Source organism: Desmodus rotundus, chromosome X, assembly GCF_022682495.2.
Source record: "Desmodus rotundus isolate HL8 chromosome X, HLdesRot8A.1, whole genome shotgun sequence".
In the NCBI taxonomy this organism is placed as follows: domain Eukaryota; kingdom Metazoa; phylum Chordata; class Mammalia; order Chiroptera; family Phyllostomidae; genus Desmodus; species Desmodus rotundus.
Window position 1 is genome coordinate 100,642,432 of NC_071400.1, and position 26,666 is coordinate 100,669,097.

At 55.3% G+C, this 26,666-nt stretch overlaps 1 protein-coding gene across 3 annotated transcripts; it reads right to left on the bottom strand.

Annotated features, from left to right (window-relative positions):
- Positions 1–2,573: 2,573 nt before the first annotated feature.
- LOC139440534 (glycoprotein Xg-like) lies at positions 2,574–26,116 on the bottom strand. Of its 3 annotated transcripts, XM_071220293.1 has the most exons (11): positions 25,775–26,115; positions 18,247–18,291; positions 16,122–16,145; positions 13,576–13,638; positions 12,709–12,771; positions 11,940–12,002; positions 11,212–11,316; positions 8,528–8,569; positions 7,738–7,773; positions 5,145–5,261; positions 2,574–3,916 (listed from the first exon to the last, which is right to left on the bottom strand). In XM_071220293.1, the coding sequence occupies exons 1-11, from the start codon at positions 25,833–25,835 to the stop codon at positions 3,900–3,902; spliced, it is 636 nt and encodes a 211-aa protein (XP_071076394.1). In that variant the 5' UTR covers positions 25,836–26,115; the 3' UTR covers positions 2,574–3,899. The 3 variants fall into 3 exon arrangements, with proteins under 3 accessions (XP_071076394.1, XP_071076395.1, XP_071076396.1); XM_071220294.1 differs by lacking the exon at positions 8,528–8,569; XM_071220295.1 differs by lacking the exons at positions 7,738–7,773; positions 8,528–8,569 and having other exon boundaries at positions 25,775–26,116.
- Positions 26,117–26,666: the final 550 nt, after the last annotated feature.

Sequence of the window (26,666 nt, forward strand, 5' to 3'; positions counted from 1 at the left end):
CTACTTGGCGGACACATCTCCAAGCTGAGCAGAAGCCTCTGGGCTCCTTTACACTCGCCACGCCTCCCCAGGAGCGGAAGTCAGGTCACGACTTCAGGCACACCCTGGGGACTTGTTTCTCAAGAGAGCTGAAGTCTTTGCTGTGCACAGTGTCTCTGGTCTCCACCTGCAAAAGGAGGGAGGGAGGGAGGGATAGGTGGGTGGATGGATACATGGACAGACAGATGGGTGGATGGATGGGTGAATGGATGGATGGATGGGTGGATGGGTACATGGACAGACGGATGGATGGATGGGTGGGTGGATGGATGGATGGGTGGATGGATAGATGCACAGACAGATGGACAGATGATTGGATGGATGGATAGGCAGGTGGACAGAGAGACAGACAGACAGTCCCCCATGTGAACACAGAATTTGTTGCCCTCACCAGCTGACGTTTGTGGCTGGTGACTCTCTGTGTGGGGCAGTTCCATGGTCTCCACCAGCCACGTGCCAGGAGCACCTGTCTCCCCAGTGTTGACAGGGGGTCTCCAAAAGGGACAGACATCTGCGAAAGGAAGGGGGACTTCTGGAGCCCAGAGAGGATGGCGTGGTGAGTGCCCACATTCTGGACTTGGGGACAAATGGCGTGTCCTCGCTAGGTGGGGAGGAACATGTCAGCTGAAGCCCCGTGTTGAGACCTAGGCAGCCACACAGCCAGTCCCATCCGCCCCGCTGCGAAACCCGCTCCCTACGGTTTCCCAGTAACCAGAAGCTCTCCGAACGTCTGGGTTTCCATGGGACCTCAATATTCTCTCCAACTCTCCGGAAAACAGGAGATAACATCAGGGGGCGTATGGGGTTGAAAGAAGGAAGCTTTGTCCCCTGTCACCCACCCATGTCCTTGCCTCCCACGCACTCCAGCTGGTCTGGCCAGCCGGTCACCCCAAGCTGCGTGTGGCTCCGAGCTCTCCCCCATCTTCCGTTTTCCAGGGAGCCCCAGGTCAGCCGTGATGTGGCTCCATCCATTTCCCCTCAGACGTTCTGACAAATGCACCTCTCAGCTCCCCTCCACCCCGAAATCAGGAAACTGAGCCTGGGGGCTGGCACCGCGGGTTGTCCATTCCCCCTCGTGCAAGCTCACGCTGGAGAAGCCCTGTTTTGATGGTGGACATTTGGGCAAGGCGAGCAGGGGGCTGCGGACCTGGGACACTAGACGGGGGGGGGGGGGGGGGGGCAGCAGCCAGAGGGAGGGGTGGGTGAACACAGCAGAACGTTTCAGCAGGGGGTTTAGGATGGGTGACCCGCTGCCTCTCTCTCCCAACACGAGAACCACAGACTCACAGTGTCTCCTTCACCCCACAGCTACCCCACCCTGCCACCCGCTGTGTACCAGAGCTCACAAAGCGGAGCCTGAGGGGTGGTCCATTTATAAACCAAGGAAACATCCTGCTGGGGGCGTCTCGGGGTTCCTGTGTTTGCTGATCTCCAGGAAGCGTGGACACGGGCCACCTGGTGAGGTCCACCGGACATCTGGTAAGCAGAGGGGGCCGCTCCTGTGGGTTCCTAGAAAACTGCCACATGAGTCTGCATCGTCCTGGACATCCACTCAGAGAAAATTTGTTCACACGCCAGGAATGATATTATTGGAAAGTTATAGGGCCTTTCTGGGGATGGACCTCAAACCGAGAGTCTACAAAAGACATGCCGACCAATTGGATTGTGTAAGGGAAGTTTTTCCAACGGACGCCCTGGGAATTAACTTGAAAGAAAAGCAAAGAAGGAGAGAGAATGGGTACCATATACAGATACCTGTATATGTCTGGATGATGGAAAATTTATAGCCACATTGGACGCATTGACAAAAATTAGCCTCGTGATATATAAACCACTAAAATGGTGAGCAACTTGATACAAAAATAAGCAAAGGATTTCTAGCACACGCTATTGGTTACCACTCAATCTCCATTTTTCTCTTGCTCGTTTCTGACAGACGTAGGCTTTTCCGCCGGAAATCATGAGTTCTCACCTGATCAATTTTCCTCTGGGGCTATACAGTGCCTTGTGTATTAATGAGGACTGAGAGCTCACTCAGCTGGCGACTTGTGGAAGGAACTCTTTAGTCTGAAAAGAAGACATCCAAGGGGAAATAATCCCAATCTGGCCTCTGGATGTTGGGATGGGGGCTGTGATGGCTGGAGCTACAGCAGCCGTTTTTTTACCATGAGTGACACCCATCCGTGCCCTGGGAAGAGAACCCACCCCCTGGAAGACACCCGTGAACCCTTAAATTACCTCACCCCAGACACCCCAATCTCCAGTAGGTCTCCTTGTGTGATACACGGGCTGTCTTCACGTTGCTCAAATCCCACCTCACCCCAGGACGTGAGACATGCCCTTCTGTTCTAAGATACCTCTATGCGATCATCAGTTTTTTTTCATTTTCACTATAAGTTATATTATAAAAGGAACCTCGGAGATTTGCCCACGCAAACCGTAAGCACAGCACTGAAGCTGCAGGAGCCATTATAATTGACAATTGGCCCTCCAAGTCTCTACTGTGGTTGTGTTCAATAACCAGGACACAGAGATTTATAACCATTTTTGCTCTTTGGGGTTTTTTTAAATGTTTATTGAACTTATTGGGGTGACATCGGTTTAATCTGTACAATTGTAAAATACCGCCCCGATATTGTATTGGGTGCTCACCACCCCAAGTCAAGTCTCCTTCCATCCCCATTTACCCCCCTTTACCCTCTTCTACCTCAATGATTAAGTTTCAAGTTCTTTTACAAACAGCTTTTGCTTTCAACTCTCTGTCTCTTTGGAGACCGAGCCCCCGACCTGCAATGGAAGCCCACACATTTGGGGCTTTGGGGGTTTTCTGTATGACTTCCCCATTGTCATGTGGTCATCACTGGTTCTCATAGTCACAGCCACGTCTAGAAGTCCTATGGACTTTCATCTGCGTGGAATCAAGCTACACCAATACACCCGAATCACCCCCTTTGCTCTCTCCCCTGACATGTCTCTACAATACAAGCCAATAGCTGACAGCAGCTTTTGGTGCCAAAGGACATAGGTTTTCTGCCGCAGCACAAAGAAAAAGTGTAAATGCAGCAAAGCCCAGTGGTGGCTGAAGCACCGCTGCCCCCAGCTTGTGGAAGACTAAAAGGCACACAAAAATCTCAGCACCGAATATCACTATTTCCGCCCCATCGTTTCCAAACAGACACTGAAACCATGAGGTGTCACGGGACCGATTCTCCGAGGTGCTTTTCCCACAAGCCAGTTTGCACTTAAGCCTCCCCACCCACACTTTCTGCAGGTGATACAAATGCTGTGTGCGGGGGAGCGGGAGGAGGGGAACAGGTGAGCGGCGTCTGCCGGCCATGCTGTCCGTCCCTCCTCCCGGCCTCACCTGTGACACTCAGCACTCAGGGTGTGTGACATCACTGAGGAACACAGCACCGGGCAAATTACCATCACCTTCCGGAGACCCCTGTTCACCCAGAAGCCCGTCACCACCCTGCCCAAGACCCTGAGCCATTTTGCCCACAGCGTGTGTTACGGCCCAGCCCCCGGGCACAAACATGAGGCGTGTGTCAATTGCACCAGGAGGTAGTGTGAGAGCTCAACACAGACACACACATCTGTGTCCAAGGGCACGATGCACCAAGACATCGGGCGCATTTGCACCAGCCGGTCCAGCGGTCGGATTTATCTGCAGAAGCAGCTGTAGCACACTCAGCGAGCGGGGGAGTGGGGACCGTGTGCTCAGCAGCTCATCGACGTCCAGCAGGAGAGGAGATGCGTGCAGGGAGGTGGACGATGCCAAGGACGAAGGAGACTTTCCGCAGGGGTGGGGAGCGGGGCTGTTGTCTACACTGCGGTTTTCCCAGGACACCCCGAAGTCCTCAGACGTTCTCCGGTACTGCAGGGCGAGATCGCAACGGAAATGTCTCAGCTCAGGAAGAGAAACTCTACACAGTGATCCTCACACGCGATCCTCTCTCCGTGTTTTACAGTTTGCCGTTTGGGAAGCGTTTGTAAACGTCCCAGATGAATGGAGCAACTCTATGCCTTGCATTCAAGCTAATCTTTGCACAAGCTGCTACTGTTTCTATTTCATTTCATTCCCAGCTCTAGGAAACCTTTATTTGTATAAGCAGGAGGCAAGACTGCACGATGACTGAGATGAATAACTCACTCTCCTGGCCCTATTTCCGCCCTCTTCTCTCGGGCCCTCGCGCGCGCAGCTGCCCAGAAAGTCAGGTCTTTGCACTAAATTCTGTTTCCCCCACCCCCACCGCACTGTCGGGGTTGGGTGTTCCCAAGACCCGGGCTGGCCCTCCAGGGATGGCTGGGTCAGTACCTCCCGTGCACCAGCAGAGGGAAGCCACAGGCAAGTTTTAGGATTTTGAAATTGCACAAACTGTAAGGGAACAACTAAACAGAAAAACAAGACCATCAAGATAGGTTTCTGCCGATAGCTTCGTCTTCCCACCCAGGATTGTGGGGTGGAGGCCCCCTCCTCAAGCCCCAGACAGCTTCGCACATGGGTGGTCTCCGAACCAAACGTCCAGAGACCTCAAGTTAAAATCTGAGCTGTTAATTTGTGCAATAAAATTCCCCACAACCCCCCACCCTGGGTCCCTCTCTTAGAGACACATTCAGAGCATTCAATGACCAGCAGCTGGCTAACCAGGAACACTTCTCCAATCCAGGGAGCCTGGACCACTCCTGGCTGCTGTGGCTCAGTGGATTGAGCACCGGCCTGCGAACCAAAGGGTCACCAGTTCAATTCCCAGTCAGGGCACATGCCTGGGTTGCAGGCCAGCTCCCCAGTAGGGGGCGCGTGAGAGCCAACCACACATTGATGTTTCTCTCCGTCTCTTTCTACTTTCCCTTCTCTCTAATAAATAAATAAATGTATAAATCTTAAAGGAAAAAAAAAAGATTGAGCATCTTCTGTGAGAATGCATGCATCGGTTTCTCTCGTGTTGCTCCATGTTTGTGACAAAATTCCAACTTGAGATCCCTTCCCGGGCCAAGAGGCTCTATGTGGACGGAACCAGAAATAACAGTGTTCCAGAAAGTATGTTTACCAGGCTTGAAAAATGGGGGGTGGGGGGGGTGGAGAACATGGGAGTGGATCTTACCGTTGGTTCTAAAGCAGTTTCTTCTCCGGTTGCGCTGGAAGTAGGTGGCTGCCGCCCCCACCAGGGTCACCACCACTACCGAGACGATGGGGGACACAATTTTCGCCACCGTGTTGCCTGTATGGGTTAAGAACAGCACACTGAGTGAGAACGGAAGGCAGCGGAAACCCGTCAGAGCAAGAAGCTTCAGCAAGGGACTAATGTCCGCCCCGAGTGGAGCTAATTCACTGCCGCATACCCACCCAGGACCCCCAAGGCTGCATGCACAAGACGCCCTGACCGTGTTTCTTAAAAAATGTGTTTGGTTGGATCTGTACCTTTTGGGACATAGAATGTTAACTCATGAAAAAGCAACGTTCCGCCCAAAAGGGAGCAGGCCACACTGCCCCAAAGCCTGCTGGGGGTCTGGACAGCAGACGGTGAGGCCTTGAAATCCCGTTTCACGCAAAGCTTGGGATTCCTGCTCACAGAACCAGGCTGGGGGGCCTCGGAGAGTCAGCCAACAGCCCCCGAAATGGCCGTCTCTGTTTCCTTCATTTAAAAATAATACTATAAATAAAGCCAGTTTGCAAAGGAGCCGCAGCTGCCGGCCCCAGGGAGCTATCTCTCACGTCACCTGATGCCTCCCCACTCTGGGTGTTGAAACAGGACTGAGTCACCTCCGCATGGGGCCGAAAGCCACCCTGTGTCCCAAAGAGCCACCTGCAAAGGTGACAGGAAGGCAGACGGGGTGACGAGTGGACGGATGAGCACAGGACTGAGAGAATGAAACACACTGTTGAGAATCAGCGTCACGATGTCACGTCATCTGCTCCCACAGCCACGCCTCCCTGCTGTGGGTGTCCCTGTCCCCTCCCCCTTCTTGTTAGTGCTACCCCTGCGTCTGCTTATCATGGGGACCCTGTGTGGGCTCCTGTCTCGGTCAGCACTTCCCCAACAGCTGTTCTTATGAATCTCCATAAACGCAGCCACCTCTCACTTCGAAAGGCCCTTGATTGTTACGGGAACAGCATCTAAGCTAACCATGCATGTCTCACAGCTGACCGGGTCAAGCTCCTGGCATGTGGTAGGGGACAGATCAATGGCCACTGCAGGAATGAGGCTCCCAGGCTGGCTGGAGTCCCGAGACCTGTCCCTCGTGCGATAACAATACCACACCCTGTCTCTTGTGGTTCAGACTCCCCCTCCCTGCATCCGCACCCTCTGCCACGTGATTTGGAACCCCTGCCCACTTGAGAGGTGGCGACCAGGCTTCATGCTCGCAATATGGACTTGGGCCAACATAACACAGACATGCGGCTTTGTGGATTCAAAGTCCAGATACGCTTCCCTCCATTCTCCCTGTGAACAAGCCTGGGCTGGTCAGTCGGAGGGAAGTGGGCTGATTTTAGCCCAACGGCCGACTCCTATAATCCTGCTCCTAACAAATGCTTGTGTTTTAAGCCACTACGTTTTGGGATCTTTTGTGACACAGCAGAGCTTACTGATACACGTTTTGGGATCTTTTGTTACACAGCACAGCTCACTGATACACATTTCCCTCTCTGCTGTCCTGTACAGAACAATCACGTCAGTGATAATCGCCAAATAACCCTCAAAGACAACCTTTCTTCTCCACCTCTGCTGCCCATCACGTCCCGTCTGGGAACCACATGGGTCTTATCATCGGTCTCCCTGACTCTTAGGTGGCTCAGCGTGATGCACACTTCACGTGAGGGCCAGCGGTATCCCGTCTGCACACCTGGCCATTCTCTAGGCCCATCTGCCCATCATACTCCGCACCCTGGCCACACAAATTCCTGGTGTGCCAGGAGCAGAGCCAGCCTGACCTTGCTCACTGTGGTCCCTGACACCTCCATATCCTGTCCTGGCCGCCCCTGACTCAACCTGTAGACTGTGGCTTCGATGTAGTTTTTCCCAAGAGTTCTAAGCCCCCACTGCACCCCAACCTGGCGTAGGATTGGCTCTCTGTGTTGCTACAGGGCCGTATGCATCTCATCCAACTATGTGTCCGACCTGGATTTTTCTCTCAGGCGTTACACCTCCCGCTTTCTACCTTAGGGTCCGTCTAAAAATACCAAACACCCAACCAATAGGAATCCAGAGACTCCACATGCATGTCACGACTTCCGATTGCAAAATCACTTTGGCCCCTTTCCCCCCATTTAGAATGGACATGTCACCGCCGCCTCCTCCTTGGGCGGGCGGCTTTCTTCTCATCTCCCAAGTAAATGTCCGTGACTAAGAGGCTGGGACCTGTCACCCAGCTGCCTTCATCTTGGACCTGCTGGCTGAGCACTTTGGGGGGTCCGCCAGGGCAGAATGACCATAGCTCCCCAAGAAAGCCCGTTGGTGCTCGCACAGCGATGGGGCGCCTTGCAGCGTGACCTCTAGTCTCCATGTCCCTGCTCTGAGCTCCGCACACCTGACCCACGGCGAAGGTGTTGTTCAGGAGCTCCCTGACAAAGAAAGCCACCAGGTGCTTATGAGTGTCGCTGGGTTGGAACAAGGACGCACGCCTACACCAGCCCTTCCCCCATGGGCGGGCGACGCTGTGCACTTATCAAACACCGGGGGTGCGGCGACGTATTACCTTGCGGGTTGCCGTACGTGTTGTAGCTGTCTCCACCTGCAACGGCAAGAGCACAGGGTCACGCGTGCGCTTGGCCGCGCTCACGGGCGCCCTTATTGCCGGCACCGCGCAGATGCTGGGGGGGCCGCCGTGCGCAAGCAGGCAAGAATGCACGTTCTCACGGGGCTCCCCGTGCGGCGGGAAAGGGGACACGCAGTCCACGGTAGGAACGCAGGGCGCAGACACGCCACGTCACGGGGACAACGAGGGCGGGGCACGAAGGGGCAGGGAAGACAGCTCTCAGTTCAAGGGTCAGGGAATGTGCACACCTGAGCACAGGTGTCCAACGCACACAAGCACACAGCCATGGGAACACACGGGCACACACATGAAGACACACATAGGCATGTGCCGGCGCAAGCACATGTGCAGGACACACATTAACATGTATGTAACCCTGTGTGCATGTGTGGGCACGCAAAAGCGACATGCATGCTCTGTGCAGACAACACGCGTGTGCAAATCTATGCTCGCACATGTATACAACATGCAGCTCACGTATGTGCATGCAGCCCGTGCATGCTGTTCATGTCCCTTCAAGAAACTATGGCCTCATCCCATGCAAACCATCTTGGCCAGCAGTGGGGACAGGCGGGGACACCGAGGACAGAGCCAGGAGGTGGGTTAGGTAGCAAGCAGGACACCCAGCACGAGCCAGGGAGTAAGCATCCCACCAGGGCCCGGGAGGGTGTTAGTCAGTGCCGCAGAGGCAGCGTCTGCCGGCACAGCTGGGAAGAGGGAGCCGCATTACCATACTTATATCCATCGGAGTTGGGTCTAGAGCGCCCACCTCCTGCAGGCAGAGAGAGAGAAGGCGTGAAGGGGAAGACAAGGCCCAGGAAGGCTGCCTGCCGTCCAGACGGGCAGCCCCAGGAGAAAGCCAGGAGCCCTGAGGCCGGAGGCAGGGAAAGGCCAGCAAGACTTCGAAGGGAATGGACAGTCCCACGGGTGGGCTGGCCTCTCAGCAGAGAAGAGACAGGGCTGAGAGTGCCCCCCAAAGGAGAGAGCGCCCCCGAGACCACGTGCCACGTCCCCCACCAGGGCACCGTGACGGAGCTGTGTGCACCCAGGCTGTGCGAGCAGTTGGAAGACAAACTCCCAGGGTGGCCGGGGCGAGACCAGGGTGGAAACCCTTCCCGAATCACCGTCACCACCAGTGACAAGGAAGACAGAGGTCCATACTTTTCCTGATGCCTGGGCACCAATGTTGGCAGCAGGATTTGGCATGTGTGAAAATGGGCACCACGCCCATTGTGTGGGTTTTAAACTGGACTCGTCTGCCTGCTTATTTCTACATGTCACGGGGCATTTCATAGACTGCCTACTCTATGTGCCCACTGGATGCTCTGGGGCTGAATTATGTCCACCCCCCAAATTCGTACGTTGGGGCTGTCACCCCAGAAGCTCAGAATAGGTGTGTGTTTGCAGATGGGTGTTCACACAGCTGAGGAGGGTTAAATGGGGTTCCTACGGTGGCCCCGATCCCACAGGACTGGGGTCCTTATAAGAAGAGGAGATGGGGACGCAGACACACCCAGAGGGACGCCCGTGTGAGGACACAGGGGGACGACGGCCGTCCACACGCCCAGGAGAGAGGCCTCAGGTGGAGCCAGCCCTGCCCACCCCTGGGTCTCAGCCTCCAGCCTCCAGGACAGGGAGGAAGAAATGTCTGTCCTGTAAGCTGCCCCGTGTGGGGTCCTTTACTTTGTGAGCCCAAGGTCACCAAGACAGTTCCTAGGAGAGAAGCTTGGCCACTCCTCAAAAAAGAAGGGAAACATTGTGTGACCTCACCAGGCCACAGGACCGACTTGGGACACGCCCTCCTGGAGCGGTCAGCCCAGGCCCCCGCCGGTGTCCTAGGGGAGGAGGGACCATGGCCAACAGTTGCGTACCACCTGCGGTGAACAGCTGGGTGACTCAGTGCGCTCTCTGCGAACCAGACTTGTGACGCTCAGCCGCGCGCAGCTCGGGGCCACAAAACAGCCCCCGGGGCTGCAAGACCACCCGGATGAGTGCACTGTGGGCCCCGCGGGAGCTGGTCCCCCCAAAACGGTACTGCGTACTGACAGGCCCGACTCATTTTCTGGGAAAACGCCCCGAAACGGAGGAGTCTGGGCCCCCTGCGGGGTGAGTCATTTCTCTCTAATCGATGAGTGTGATCGAAGAACAGGCTCGTTGATCTAATCTAATCAAAGAACCAAGCGCGCGCGCGCACAGCACCTGCGCGGACGCGGAGCTTTCAGAGCGCGCGCACGTGGAGTTGAACGCAGGTAACTAGCAACTCATCCGCGACCTTTCTTCCACCTTGTGGGGGCAGAATCCTGGGCTCGGGGCCACCTCGATGGGGACAAATGTCTAGCCCTTCAAGTGTAGATTGTTTGGGCATCACGCTTGCCTTTCTTTTTTGAAATCTCGCCACGGTCTCCAATTAAGAAGATTAACGCGACCGCAATCCAAGAAGGGCTTGCGTGCGTCGTAAAGCCTTTCTGGGGATACGAGCATCCACCCAAAATAGTCCCTCGATTACTTTTAGACGTCCGAAACGCTTAACAAATGGCAAACAGCAAATAATAATAATCATTCTTTAACATGTGTCCCTAGATTAATAGGTGGATGAAGGCTGTCGAAAGGTATAAACTTGCAATTCTAAAAGAAGTACATCCCAGGACGTAATGTGCCGAGAGGAGACCATAGTCAATTCCATATTATTATGTTATGTTATGTTATGTTATGTTATGTTATGTTATGTTATATTATATTTGTTATCACAACCCCGCACTATGTATTTCAAAGTTGCTAAGAGAGTACATCGTAAAAGTTCTCATCACGCACAAAAGATGGTAAATGTGAGGTGTTGCATGTTAGCTCGGCGGATTGTGCTGAGCATTCCCCAACCTATACAATTATCGAAGCCTTGTGCCGCGCCCCTGAAACTAAACAATGTATGCGTCAGTTCTGTGGGCATAAAAAGGTCAACCCCGTGGCGTTTTCCTTTCCCGGCTCGGGCGTTTCGCCGCCATTCTTGCCCTACGGAGTCGAGAGCGTGGGGACCTCCAGGCGCACTGCGCGTTCGGAGACCAAGCCGCGCGCCCAAGCCCCGCTTCGCCGCTTCTGTGCAAGGTACCCTCGGACCTGGGCGTCATCGTGCGCCCTAAAGTGTCCCTTCGCGCTTTGGAACACAGGAGCTGCGTAACAAGGAACGCCCCGGGTACGGCCCGCCCTCTCTCTGTTCCTCTCCACCTGGACGCAGGAGTGTGGGCGCCCGGAGCTCAGATGCAGGAGGGGCAGCGAGTCCACGCAGAGAAGCGTGAGAAGACAGGCCCAGCAGGGACAGACCCGGATGGAGGGTGGGGACCCCAGCTAGGAGCCCTGGATACCCTCCCCGCGCCCCACCCTCGCGCCCCGTGCCCACGGGGGCCTCCGTGCTTAGCGTACCGTGCGATCCGTAGCCGTCGTGACCGGGGCGGTAGCCCCCTCCGCCGCCGCCGCCTCCGTAGCCATCGTGACTGGGGCGGTAGCCGCCTCCACCGCCGCCGCCTCCTGTAGAGAGAAGGTGGGGGGCGGTTTCAGCAGGTGAGAACAGCGAAGACACCCCCAAGAGTCACCCCAGGGAGCGCCCGGCAGCGAGGTCAGGAGCAGCGGTTACTGGGGGACTTTCCACGGGGTGTGTGTATATATAGAATATATAAAAGAATATAAAAGAATATATATTCACATGAAGCTATATCTACGCACACACCACTAGTATAAGCACATTAACACATATAAAGGCACATGGCCATATATCAATACGCAGGGTCCCGCAGCAGTAAGGGTTGCTCCGGTGAGGTTGCCGGGGTCGTAACCTCCGTGCCATAACTGACAGCTTGAATCTGAACATGTGGGTCACCTCAAATGCCCTACAGGGTGCTTCTGTGGGGTCTTGTCTGGTGGGGAATGGCATGCCTATGATTTTGTCGTGAAAGGTTGGGCCCTGAAAAAGCGGTGTTATTTGCTCTGGTGTTATTTCTATGATCCTATAGGCACACGTGTATGTACGTTGCATGGTTTGCTTTCTGCTACTTGTGTTATTACGTGTGCAGGCGACGCAGGTGCCCGCTGACCTGCCACGCTGTGCCCCGACAGGGCCCTGGGCCCCGGTCACCCGGGGAAGCTGCACATACCTGCCGGCGGCCTGGGCCTGGGCGGGTAGCGGCCATCGTCCCGGTCCCCGTCACTGAAGTAACCTGAGGGGGCAAAGACCCAGCCATTCCCACGGCGCTCTGCAGACAGCACACCCAGAACCCAGGTTCGTGGGAGGGTCTCGCAGGCGGGTGATGGGACCCTGTGGGGGGCCCCTTCCTGCACCCCCCATACTTGGGGTGGGAGCTTGGCTCTTGCAGATGAAGAGGGTCGTGACCGCGGCCTACGGACACAGGTCAAGGCCGTGCAGCTGGACGTCACAGAGTGTTTGGGGCCGTAGGAATATGACGTCCCAACGGTGCTTTGGGAGAGCCAGGCACACAGCAGGCATATGTGATGCCCGGCACATTGGAGCTGCCCCAGCGCCCGAGACAAACGCACGCCCTACAACAACTGTGACTCCTCCATTGTAATGGGTGGGGTTCGTCAGCATTTCACGACAAATACGGCAGGGGCCCGGGCCATGGGACCCCCAAGGGCTTATGCAGGGAGAAGCAAAACTCGACAGAACACGGGATGCTCCGAGCGGGCACTGTGCTCAGTGAGGCACGCCCAACGGAGAAAGACAAGCACCGTACGTTCTCACACGCACGGGGAATCCCAGGTCTGGTGGGGAGCAGGTGGGACCCCTTGCAGAAGCACGCCGGGGTATTGCGAAGCAATGGGCTTTTCACCATCCCAGAGAGACCCCGAGATGATATGTTGTATCCAGTGCTTGTATAATGCACCCCAATAATCGTCCCCACTAACCTCCACCGTCGGGGTAGCCAGGCTGTGGGCGAGGCGGTGGTGGCTTTGGCTTTGGGTAAATATCTGTTGGAAAATACCAAGGACACTTTAGGACATAATTCAGCAACGAACAACCTACATGATATGAGGAGGTCCTCCCCCCAAAAAACAGAATTATTTTCCGGAGGGCGGGCCCCTTGTAGTCTGGGCTTCCCGCACTAGGTGAGAGTTCTAGGGACGCATCTGTATCAGTGAACTAGCTGGTGTTGTTGTGAGAGGCTGAGTTTGGCTTCAGTGGATTTTTTTTTTTTTTTGAAGATTCTTTCAACGTGTTTGCCCATTTCATAATGGGGGATTTACGAGTGCACCAGCCCATTCTGTGCTGAGTGTTCAGCAGCTTTTGACTGAAGGTGAGTCTTCACCTAAACGGAGCATGTCTTGTCTTTTTCCATCTATGATAACACCAGGCCCATGTCCCTCCCAGTTCTTCATTTTTTTTTTTCTTCTCAACAATCTATGGGAGCTGTGCCTGGCAAATGTTGGCAACAAGCCGGAAGCCCGGGACCAGTACTGTAAAGCACAGGAGGTAGGTGGGCGCTCTTCAACCAAAAAGCCACCTTTTCAATGCCACGAAAAGGATGAGCAGCCTAGTGAGAAATCTATCCCAAGAACACACAATGGCCTCCAGCGTGTGCCCCAGCTACCAGGCAGCCGAGGAAAATAAAGACCTCTTGGCTCCCTCCTGGGGAAGAGAGAGAGAGGCCCTGGCCGCCCACAGGTTCAGGGCGCACTTTGCTTCGGAAGCGGCCCCAGGGGAACCCGTGGGAAACACAAGGCCAGGTTCCCGGAGCCCCAGCTGACATGAGTCTGAACGCTGAGCATCCTTACTTCCGCTGCTGTCGGGGTTTCCGGGCTGCGGGCGGTAGGGGGGCTTCGGCCTGGGATAGATGTCTGCGGGGCAAAGACATGGTGAGTTTAGAACAGAAGAGAAATCTCCTTCCGCTTGTAAAACCAGCACGTGCTGGTGGCTACAGATTTCATGTTTTGTTCCCAGTTGCTACTCACAGGTGACACATTAGCATCGACCGGCTGAGAATCACGTCATTCCCGGCACAGCATGCTCGACCCTAAACCTTCAGGATAAAGAACAAATGCACGCACACCCCAAACTCTCCGGTTTTTTTTTAGAAGCTAATTTTCGCGGCAAGCAGTTGGAGCGGGGACCTGTCACAAAGGTGGCCCAGGGCTCCAAGGCGGAATGCAGGAAATTCACACCTGGAATCGATGTCTCGGAGCCCTGATGGCCCCTGTCCTGCTAACAATACCGAATACTCTGCTTTTAACAGTACTCATTCTAAGAGGAAATTGTATTTCCCTCGACGAGCAGTTACATTTTTATTTTCAAAGTACTAACACCTGCCCCACTGGCTCCAGCTCTCCCCCTGAGAAAAGGCCCGAAAAGGCACTATGCTATCATTGGTCTGCTTGTTCTGGTATGTTATGTGAGCAGACCTGCCTTTCTCTGCGCCTCACCAGAGAAAATCCCCCCTGACAGACATCCTTCTATGTCACCAGAAAGCTTCACGTGCTTTCTGTTCCCTGCAGGCATTTAACCACAGTGAAGCTTCTGCCCGTGAGGATTGTGTGAGGCTCAGTTTGTCTGGGTCACGCGTCCTCCACCCGGACGGCAAGCACGCCAGCCCCTGGACTCCCTCGCTTTGCAGCATGTGGTGACGTCTCTCACGGACAGAGACTTAACACCGTCAGACGCCCACGTCCACCGCCTCGGAGCCGATGGGACGGCTGCGTTTGTCCCCTCGGCGGCTGTTTCAATGTGTGTAGCTGCATCACAAATCTCAGTATCTATTAGGGCAATGAAAGTCCATATATATACACATATATTCATGTTTCAAAAGTTTCTTGGTTCTCCTCTGCTTATACAGGGCGATAGAAGCACTCACATTCTATGAAAAGAATTTTCTTTTAATGTCTATTGGAAACGCAGCTCTCAGGTGACTTAATACCTTTATAATGTCGATTCTCGCCACCCTTGGGTGAGGTCGATGTCTATTTCGTCAGGACTTCCCCAACGCGTGCCACGAATTTTATAAGTTTGTCCATACTGGTCTCATGCCCTTTGTTCAGGTGTTTTTTTATAGACCTTACAGATTCTGTGGCTATTGCCGGTGGAATCTTTTTTTACAGTTACGATTTCAAGCAGGCTTCTCCAGGTGTGTGGAAATGTGACTCATTTTTGTATAGTGTCCTTATATGCGGCAACATTGTTGAATTGTGTTACTTGTTCTTACACTGTGTTTGTAGCTTATCTCCGGGATGAAGACAATTTAATAATAACAGTAACAACAACAGGAATGCTTGAGTGAAACCACATCCATAACCAAAAAAAAAAAAAAAACCCACACTCCATACAAAATGCTAAATTGTAAGAGGCATTTTCTTTAAAATCAGTAATAAGATGATGTTCTTAAGATAGCTCCCAAAGCACTCAGCATTAAAGGGAAGTGAGCTAAATTTATTTCTCTGCAATTCTGCTTCTCAAAATTTAAAAATAGCCCTGCCCAATGACCCAGCGATCCCACTTCTGGGCATTTATCTGAAGGAAACAAACTTGCTCATTTAAAAAGCTATATGCAGCCGTGTGTTCATTGCTGCATTATTTACAAAAGCCAGGAGGCGGAAGCAACCCAACTGCCCATCACTAGGCAAATGCACAAAGAAGTTGCACTGAGTAGATGGGGCATTTGGCAATTGTGCGCCCGAAACCTGTATCATTTTGTGAACCAATGACCCCCCCAAAAAAAAATTCAGTGAAAAGAATGACAATGGCCGTAAAAGAAATAAATAGATTTTTAGAAGAAGCTCTGGTACGTGTGTACAACGGCATATTACTCAGACATAAAAGGGCTGGAGTTTTACTCCTTTTTCATGGCTGCGTAATATTCCACAGTGTGGCTGTGCTCACCTATTTACTCACTGGTGGACAGCTGGGTTGTCCCTATTTGGAGGCTATGGTACATGATGCTGCTATGGACTCATCCTTAACGCATTTTTGTCGGAGTCCCCGTTTCATACCTAGAAATAAAATTGCTGGCACCCAGAGTAACTGTAGGTGGAAATTGTTAAAAAACCTCTAACCTGTTTTGCACGGTGGCTGCCCCATCCTGCATTCCCACCAGCCATCCACACGGGTTACATTTGTCCCCCCGCCCCCCTCGCAAGAATGCGGTGGCGTCTCTCGCTGCGATTTTTCACATGCCGTGACTAGGGTTTGCTTCTGACACCTGCTGGCCAGCCATCAACAACACCCCCGGACACACAGCACATCACACCCCTGTGAACCTCCTCACAGGTCCCTTCAAACACACCCACTCGAGGGCGGGGCCTCTGGTCCACCCGGCCCAGTCATCTCTCACCTGAGTTCGGCTTCTTGGTGGGCTCTGGGGATAGAGAGAGAAAACACACTCCATAAGCACGAGGGCAGACACGTGACTTGCTTTTAAGAAATGAACAAGGGAAGGCGCTCAACCTTAAGGAAACTGAACACAAATTCCATGTTTTGTTCCCAGGGGGGAAAAAGACCAAAGAAGACACCCCCAAACCGGGCACGCCTGTGCTAGATGCAGCTGCCAGGGGGTGGGGGCGAGGGCGACGCTTTCATGAGGAGCCAGCTCCGTGCGTTAGGAAGTATGTTTTAGCAAAGACTATGAGCAGGCGTGGGAGTGGGACTTCAGACACAGGCAGCCGGGAGTGGGACTTCAGACACAGGCAGCCAAGAGCATCAGGGGCAGGCAGGTGGAGCCCTAGTACCACAGACATGAGCAAAGGCTGGTGGATCTGGCCGCAGAGGTGGAAGAGGCAAAAACCAAATGTGGATCCGGCTTTCCAGCTTCCAGAAGGATGCTTCTTCCCTCATGTTGTTTTGCGCAGACCTTTATTCATTCAACAAACGCTGCCGGAGGGCTTGCTGGCCCCTGGACGTCAGTCCGTGAGACCCCCAGAGTCTCGGAAGGGACCGGGATGCTTCATGCTCAGTACTCGTGGGTGTGGGCGCAGCGCGCACGTGGCCCCGTGGCTGCGGGAGCCCGGCTGTGCCGGCAGGTGGACAGACAGGAACAGCAAGAGAAACCAGTTTGGGGAAGTTGCTCGGAGGAATGAGACACCACGGCTGAAGTCTTTGCAAGCAGACGAAACTGCGTGTTTGGAATCCTTCTGTGCACGGAGCCTCCTGTGTTCAAGGTCCGTCCACGCTGCAGCCTGAGTCAGAGCCTCGGTCCTGTTCATGGCTGCGTACTATTCCATGGCGTGGATGCTGTGTATCTCTTTATCAGGTCAGAGGGACTCGTGTTGTTTCCACCTGTCACAGCCTTTGTGTGGGTCCCTCTGACAGTACAGCCCCGAGCCCACGTCCTTACTGTTGTCCTTCTCCATCCATCCAATCGCCCCCCGCCGACCGCACAGCCTCAAGTTCTCAGGACATCACTCAACTGTTCGCTTTCCTGAAACCTTCCCCGCTTGGCCGCCCAGACTGCGCCGCACGGCACCTCCGGGGGCGAGGTGTCTCCACAGCACTGTGCCTGTTGACGTTTCTCTATTGCTCTGCCTTTACTCCTCACCCCACTCCTCTCCGGTTATTGGCAGCAAAGGCCTCGGTGAGCGGGGAAAATCAGGGTGGTGGGGCGTTCGTGTCTGGCTGCACTGATCCTCTTTCAGCTGGGGGTCTGGTCCTCACTTCCCTCTTCCACGGGGCCGAGTAAGCACAGGCTGCCCCCAAGGCCGGAAGCAGCCAAGCATGTGTCTCTTGGGTTTGTTTTTTTTAAAGAAATCCACTGTTCCTGTCTGCTTGTGGGCGTCCCCTTTCCTGGCGTCAGCCACGCAGGCGCGAACACCTGAATCGCCAAGCTGGATGCTGAGCAGGGACGTGAGTGAGGCCCAGGAGCAGCTCTAAAGTTCAGGCTTTGTTTTCGCGTTGGGTAAAGAGGAGCTACGGAAGACGTCGGAGAGGCTGTAACTGCCTTTCACTTGTGCAAAATCTTGGGAGGGAGCCAGCAGGCAGCGGGGGCGCAGAAGTGATGGGGTGAGGCAAAGTTTTCACGCTCTGTGGGTGCAGGTTCCCACTCAGCGAAGGTCGTGGCCCTTGGTGGACAGTCCGCAAGGACAGCGGCACCTCTTTCCAACCCCCGCAGTGAAGCCACTTCTGCCGAGAGCCTGCAGGAGGTTGTCCCAGAGCCCCTCCAGGATGGAAGGAAGCTGGAGGGCATTTTCGTTGTAGTTTGCTGAGGCTCATACCAGGCTTCTCACCCACAAAACTGGAGCATAATAAAGGCGTGTGATTTTTAAAAAAATAAATGAAATGAAATGTCACTTAAAAAGTAAAAAGAGGACCCGCTGGGAGGAAGGAGGCGGGTTATGGGGCATCGGTCAGAGGCAAGACCTGGTCATCTATCTCGATCTCATGGGAAGTGCACAGGTGTCACTGCCCTGGGGATTCTGAAGCCCCCACCCGACCTCGCAGCGGGAGCCGGGGAGACAGGCACTTACCTGCGTTGTCGTCAAGAGCGTCGGCCAGGTCGAAGTCGCCTTGCCCTGCGGGGAACACACAGGATGTCAGTCACGCCGGGAAGGGTGGCCGGGATCCCTGCTTCCTTCTCCAGAAGCCACAGACCCAAGGGGGCAGAGGTCAGCCCCACCCCAAGCTAAGCAAAGTCCCCTGACCCTCCTGGTCTCAGGGCAAACTGATGTGGTATCTTTCCGGACAGGCTGGGGCCCCCTCACAGGAATATAATTCCATCACTGTCTTTTTTTGTTTTGTTAAGTATTTACTTGTCGAGAGAGGGCAAGGGAGGGACAGAGAGAGGCAGAGAAACATCAATATGTGGTTGCCGCTCACGCGCCCCCTGCTGGGGACCTGGCCCACAACCCAGGCATGTGCCCTGATGGGGAATCGAACTGGCAACCCTTTGCTTTGCAGGCTGGTGCTCAACCCACTGAGCCACACCAGCCAGGGCTGCATGACTGTCTTAAAGCAGAGGACAAACATCGTTTTACCATCTCAGCTGCCTCTGCCTCCTGAGCAAACCTCGGGGGCGTTCAGGCAAACCTCAGAATCTGGGCATTTTGCAAATGTTATGAAGTGTAAAGCTATGCTGGCAGGCACGCTGTGGGGCGCTGGGGAGCAGAGGGTGAACCCCACAAACCCGCCCTCCTGTCCTACAGCAGGAAGACATACACGAAGCTATGGATGAAACCCAGCAGGGACCAAAACACAGCCAGCAATGCTGGTGGCTTGGGTGAGCAGGCCTGGAGGTCTTCCCAGAGGAGGTGACAAAGTGAGCGGTTGTAAAGGTGCTGGTTAACTCACCAGGAAAGTTTCTGTCCCCATTTTTAGCTCACGGGAAATAGGGTACGGCCGGGACTAGAGTCTGGGATGCCTTCCTTTATGGCTAAGACAGAACAGATGTTGTCCCTTAGCCCAACCCCATGCTGTTACTCATGCCCCAGGACTTCCTGGAGAGCCTGCCGAAACCACACCACCCCAGGCCCTCCTCCCAGTGCAGGGGGAGGGCTCCGAGATTCTGTTTACGTGTGGGTTTCTGAGTTGCAAAAAATAACCCGAGAAAGTGTGCCCCGTGGGAAGGCCACGAAACCACGGACTGCCTTTGTAACTGGTTTGAGTCCAGGAAGGCTGGATGGGTCAACAGTCGGGTGGGACACGGGGTGGGGCGGGGAGGGGACACCGATGACAGGCACGGGCTTACTTTTGGGGTGAAATGTTCTGGAATTGGGTGGTGCTGGTGGTTGTCCAGCATCGGGAATTGATCTTAAAATGATTAACCTGATGCCCTTCATGCACGTGGCTTTCATCTCAATGAAAAACACATATATTTTTCATTGATGTTTTTATTAGAGATAGAAGAAGGGGAGAGAGAGAGAGAAAGAGAGAGAAACATCGATTTGTTGTTCCACTTATTCATGCGTCTTTGGTGGCTTCTTCTCTGCACGCTGACCAGGGATCGAACCCACAACCTTGGCATATGGGGGCCATGCTCCAACCAAGGGAGAAAAACAGCCAGGGCTGAAATATGTTCATTTTCCACGAGCTGAGGGTTGCAGACTGCACCGACCGCTTTCCCTGCCATTCGCCTCCCGCACCCTACAGGCCCCCAAATTACAGAGCCCAGATCTGAGAACCTTAGAGACCCCCCGGCGACCTGAGTCGCACCCTGAAGCCTGGAAGGAGGCCCCTCGGTGGGTGCAGGGTCTCCTGGAATCTGCCTACGTTGTGTGCGCCCCAGAGGGAGCTCTGCTGGGCCCAGCCTGGGGTCTGCTCAGCCTCTTGCACCATGCTGGCTGGGAGGCCGCATGCACAGGCTGTGGGGTTACCAGCGGAGGGCCCTCCGACCCCTGAGTGGGCGCGTCCCCGCACAGGAGCCTTCCGAGTGAGGTCCAGTCACCAGCTTGTTCCCTCGGTCATGGTCGTCCACGGTCTGGGGACAGAAGAGTCTGTGTGCCACCTGGCTGCCTGGGGCCCCTGCCTGCCTTGGGGGGCAGCCCCCAGGGGGTGGCTGACGGGAGACCCTTCATCTGCCCGGCCAGCTCAAAGGGGCCAATTCCCAGGCGAGGTCCCCAGCCGGCTCAGCTGGACTGACAGCATTGCAATCGCTCTTGACCGCCGTCCACAGGCTGCCAAAGTGGCTCGGCCAGCCCAGCGAGTGATGAACTGTGCCCTTCAGCCTCTGGGCTGGCCACGCCCCGGCTCCCAGAGCCGCCAACGCCTCTGTGGTGTCTGCCCCGCTCCCGCCTCTCCGAAATGCCCTTCCCCACACGGTGGAAGGGACCGGCGTGTTACCCCAAAGGGCCGTTCAGGGAGGGAGGTCCATGCATCCAGGGTGATGTGGGACCCCTGACCTCCAGCCTCCGAGTGCAGGGGATGCCTGTCCTGTCTCTGCACACAGCCTGCCCTCTGTGTCCCCTTCTCGGCTGCCTGCTTGGCCTTGGAGGTGCTTGGGATGCCTCAGGGTGGAGGGGCGGGGACGGGGGCCAGGGCGAAGGAGGGCCCTAGATGGAGCTGCACCTGGTGGGTGTGAGTGCTCCCGTGCACAGAGGCGTGTGTGAGCATGACTCACGCGTGTGGGCGGGTGGCGGTTCCAACCACGTCGTTGCAAAACCCAGGCCACTGCGGCCTACGCCGGCAGCAGGCAGCAGACACGAAGCTGACCACGTCTTTGCAGATCCCTCCTGTGGCAGGCGTCCCCCGTCTCCGTCCTGGGGGCGCTGGCTCACGCGCAGTAGCTCTCACTATGCAGATGTTCTGCTCAGAACATGAGGCTGGGCGTGGAACATGACAGCTGCTTCTCATTTGCTTTTTGTGTGTGTTTTTATTTTTGCTTTTTTGCTTAGCTAGCTCCGTGGTGAGTCCAAGGCCCACGGCCTCGGCTCCGGAAACACCAGGGAGGAAGCGGCCTCCGCGTGCCGGGGTTTCGGAACGGGTGTTCCCCCTCCAACGCCAGAGTGCGTTACCACGGAAGCTCTTTGAAGACAGACCGCACCCCCCCACACACACAGGACCCCATCAGCCTCAGCCTCTGCATGATTTCTAACAAGCCGTTATTTATGATGTGACAGCCATTCTGTGCCAGGCGACGCATTCGAACTCACTTGAAACTCACTCTCTGGCTGCTCGAATGCAAGACACACCAGGTATCACCCTACAAACACCCGAGCTGACATCCCTGTGCAGAAAGCGGATGCCCCGCCAGCCCAGTGGAGCATCGTGGTAAATGTTCCAAAGGCCCGTGGAAATCTAGCAGTTACGGAAATGCCGAGATGATTGGAGAGAAGTCGAATTGTAATTGCATCCATCGAAGAAACCAACCAACCAACCAACAAAAAACCACGTCGGTCTTTTATCCCGGACAGGCTGTGAGCATGTCCAGGGCTGTTCTTCCAGGAATAATAATAACAATAATAATATTGACAATCGTCCAAGAGGGAGTTTTGCCTGATAGCTGCTCAGTTAAAACAGACCAGACAACCCAGCAGAAGTCTCCCTCCCAGCTCCCGGGAAGCCCTGAGTGAGTGACTCAGGATCTAAAGGACCCGGGGAGCCCCAGGCCAGCTCTGACAAAGGAGACAAAGAAGACACAGACCCCACACCATTGAGAGGCCTCAGGCCAATGCCTGCCAAGGACAGCAGGAGTCACACCCCGCTGAGCTGAAGCCCCGTCCAGGGCACATCCCATTCCTAGGCACACAGACAGGCCCTTAGAGTTTGTTCTTCCTGCGGAGACAGTGGTCCCTTTCGGGGGTTTTTTGTCTGTTTTTTTCCTCCCCAGAGTGCAACTTTTTTTTTTTTTTTTGAACAGGTGACAGAAGAGATTTACTCAGAAAGGCCAAAGCCCTCCTCCTCGTCCTTTCCTCACGTAGGATTTTAGTTCTGTCCCCCGAAACGGTGGCTGCATCGAAAGGCAACCTGCAGGCTCAGGCTGACTCGTGACCTTAAGTCACTATGACGTGTGTGTCCTTGACTTTGTCCACGGAAGAAAGCAGGGCTTCCCCGGAAACACATCGGGGCTGTTTTTAGGCAAATCTTCATGTTCCCTTTTGAGTCTGACTCAATACATAAATTTTAAAAAATGCTCAGCAGGCATGTACAGTAGTTTCTTCCTGGCACGGCATGACTCACGGCGCACAGAAAAATCAACCATCTGCCTAGGTGCACGGTCCCGGGTGTCGGAGACCGTGAGCAGGAGGCCAGCAGGGGACACGGTGCCTGGAGGGGTTGGGTGCGTCACCCCCCCCAAGCTCCTGTGGCCTCACTGAATCCCCACCGCACCCGGAGCAGCCTTGCGACTAAATCCCCTCTGGTCCTGACTTTCTCACGAGGTTTCCATCTTCAGGAGGAGAGCGAGTGTTCTTTAGCTCACCTGGGTTCACACCGTCCACACCTCAGAACACACGCCCACGGAATGAATGACCGCCATCCGTGGAGCTGAGAGCAGACACCAGAGTGCACAGGCGGCCCTCCCACCCAACCCCCGAGGCTCACGCTTCCTTCTCGCCTTCAGCCACCTCCTCCACCTCCTCCGAGCAGGCGGGCGGCTCCCCAGAAGCCCGACCCCGTTGTCCCAGGTCCTGGGGCCACAACAGGCTTGCTAGGGGATTTCAGATCTAAACCGTCTGCACCAGCAAGGTTCTCCCGGAAGGTAAGTACTCTCTCCCAAAGGAGTGAGAAGCGACCACTCATCCATCTGTTTTCAAACGGAGACAGGAGACAAATGCCCCTGAGCGTTGCGTGAAGTGGGATTGGACGGCGTTTCCCAAAGCCGCCTCTCCATAGGGCCCTGGGTCTGGGGGTCCCTCAGCCTGTGGCTGACACTCAGTCGCTGAAATGCACGCTCTGCTCTGCTGGGCCCCCCCAACCCCCACACGGTGGCACTTCTTCCAGCGCCTATGAGGTGTGTGCGCTTCCCAGGGTGGGGCAAGAACTTTGAATTTGCCTGGTTTGACCATGACAAAGCCCCACAGATAGGGGAGCTGCTACAATAGACATTTCTTCCTCCCCGTCCTCCAGGCAGGGGTGGACAGGGCTGGCTCCCTGCTGCGCCTCTCTCCTGGGCGTGTGGACGGCCCTCGTCCCCCCGTGTCCTCACACGGGCGTCCCTCTGGGTGTGTCTGTGTCCCCATCTCCTCTTCTTACAAGGACCCCATTCCTGTGGGATCAGGGCCACCCTAGTGACCCCACTTTACCGTCCCCGCCTCCCTAAAGGCCTTATCTCCATACACAGCCCCATCCTGAGGTCCTCAGGGTTAAGATATCAGCCTGTGAATGGGGGTGGCCGCTCCACCGATAACAGACCTAGAGACGGAGGTTGCCCCACCCCTCAAAGAAGACAGCGTTGGACACTCCAGTGGAGTCTCAGGGAGGCAGTGCCCCACCCCAGGGGTCAGGAGGAAAAGGAGGAGCTCTTTGAAGACAGACCGCACGCCCCCCCACACACACAGGACCCGGTCAGCCTCAGTCTTGGGGCCTCTGAAGCCCTCAAAGACCCACACCTGCCAATCACCCTGGAATGCCGCCACCTGCAGATTCTGGCTGAACAGGTCTGGTGAGGCCGCCTGCCTTTCTCCCCAGCTCCCAGGGGTGTGGGTGCTGCTGGTCCGGGACCCCACTGTGGAAGTTCATGGTGGGAGCCGGAATACTGTCCAGCTGACCGCACGGCGCAGGGTCCGGGAGGTCCTCACACCCAAAAGAATCGGAGTGCGGCCAGGAAGACGCCCCAGGCTGTTTCTCCCGTCAGACAGGAGGGGAGGCGGCCTTGGAGCCCGCCCTGCGCGGATGGACTCCACGAATGTTCAGCTGATGCTCATGGGGTTCCTCGGAGCACCCCACCACGTAACCCCAGGACACAGGGAGAGAGGGGACTTGCACTCCGGGCCGGGACCAGTGGAGCACCATTGTGTTGGGAACAGCTCCCGAGCACGGGGCTTGAGCAGGGAAACACCTTCGCTGTGTTGCAAAAAGAAATCCCCTGCAGGTAGAACTTGGGTGGACAGCATGAGAAAGCACAGTGACAAGGGGGAGAACTTTGTCCTGGCTGGTAGCTCAGCTGGTTGGAGCACTGTCCCATGAGCCAAAAGGCCGGAGGTTTCAATTCCCAGTCAGGGCACGTATGGGAAGCAAGTAATCGCGATGTCTCTCTTTCACATCGCTATTTCTCTCTCTCCCCGTCTCCCTCCCTTCTTTTCTCTAAAATCACTCAACATTTAAAAAGGGGAAAGGAACGAGGGGCTCCTGGCACGGTGGGATCTTTGGCTTTTTTTCTGCGGTGAACGCACAGAAAGCTCACACCAGAGTTCCCCGCAGCTTCCAGGTGACGGCCTGGTGACCTAAAGCAATCTGCCGTCCGATTCGTCACAAAGGATGGAATGCGCTTTGCATTCTGGGGGTGCCACCACCTGTGGGGTACAGGAAGCCCACAAGCCTCGTGGCCGCGCTGGCCACGCGGGGATAAAACTCTGGCACACACCGTTCTGGGGCTGGGTTTTCCCCTGTCCTGCTCTGGGCGAATGTGAAATCCGCCTTCTGACTTCTGCTTCTGTAAATTTGGGGACTAGCATTTGCCCGCAGAGATGTGGGTGATAGGGGGGTCTGGGTGGAGAGCCGGGTTGGTGGGCGGGGGGGGGGGGGGGCTGTGCAGCTAGGAACATGTCTGTCCCTAAACAACCAACAACTCCTCATGCCTCAACACGGACGACACGGGATAAACAGGAAACGGCATGATCCATCGGACGCCTGGATGCCGTCTTCCAATTCCGAAGCCACCACACTCTGCCAAGTTCCCCGTATGCCTTTCCCGCTATCGGAACAGTGAAACAACAAAACAACAAAAAAGCGTATGGAATGGCTGTTCAAACCCTACACAGCTCCGTGAGTTCCTAAGCTAGCTCCCCTCCGTCCCCAACAATCCCATTCCGTGAGAGACGAGCAGCCTGCCCATGGGCGTGGCATCTGGGGCGTAAACAACTCAGAAGTTTTAAATTTACAAGCAGGAGCCGTGACTTGCTAAAAAGCTTACATGTGCGAGCAGACTGCCTTTGAAGCACACCCTGTCTCGGGTGAAGCCGTCTGCCGCAGAACCAAGCTGTGTTTCAACGGCCTTTTTTTTTTCTTTAATTTTTTTTTTTTTTTTTTTTTTTTTTTTGCTCCTCGAAACCCATCGGCACCAACGTGTTCGATGAGCCCAAGGAAATTTAGAAATCCCAAAATATACTCCATTCTGCTGAGAGGGTCTTGCAAAGACCCTTGGCAAAGGCGAGAGACACACCCTCCTCCAAACCAGAAAACAGCCTCAGCTTCCAGGGGCCTCGGGGACATCAGCCCACACCCTACATTTCTACTTTCAGTTTCTGCAGCCACACGCCGTGCTGTGGTCCCCGTGCCCTGCCAGCCGTCACTCCTGGGTCTGCTTAGTAAAGCCCTTCCCCTTGCTCCTTCACACGCAGATTTTAAAGCAACCAACAGGCACCCCCACCCACACATCTCTCTGTGAGCCCGACGGTCTCTTACCTCGGGCGTGGATGAGGAAGCCCAGGGCGGTGATCCAGAAGAGTCCCCACTGCGTTTCCATGGCTTTGCCTCCAGAGGAAAGACCCCAAGGTGCCCCCCGCCCCCAAGGCACTGGGGAAATCAGTCCCCGCTGCCCACACGGCACGTGCGGCTGACTTCTGGCTCCCCAGTGAGGAAGGAAGAGAGAGATGATTTCCTCAGATGGAAAGTATGAAGCTGACTAGAATCCTGTGGCCCACATTATGTGCGCTTGCCACTCAGATGCCAAAGCCCAGACGGGGGACCCGCGGGACGAGAGCTAGCATGCTCCGCATCTCTCGTCGGGCCTCCCTGAGCCTCAAAGGCCCACCCTCGGGATGAGGCAGAGGCAGAAGCGGGCGTTCCCCGCGAGCCCATGGGCCCGCCCTCTGGCTGGCTCCACTCCCTGTGAGCGTGGGAGGTGGTGCGAGAAGAAATGTTTCAACCCTGAGCTCAGCATACACCACCCACGGGGCTTCCCCAGAATCCTGCTATGCGGGGACACCCGGCACCCTTGTTGGGTCCACGCGAGGGCACCTCACAGACCCCGTGTGACTCTCAGCTTCCGCCACGGGCAAGACCCTGGCCCTTCAGAAGGTCGCCCTGTCCCCGGCCTCAGGCAACTGGGGAGATGTCCGCACCCAGCTCCGATGTAAATCGAGGCAGCCGGAATCTGGGCTCCAGCCTTCACCCTCGCTGTGCTGCTGCGGGCGGGTCGCCAAAGTCAGCTCTCAAAACCTGTTACAACATTCAACGGGGCAAAAAAAAAAGGGAGGAAGGGATGCAGCCACCGGCCCAGGGATACCTGGAGCCCCCAGAGCTGGTGCAGGAAATGGAGATGACCGGCGGGTTCCAGTTTTGTGCTGAGAGGCCT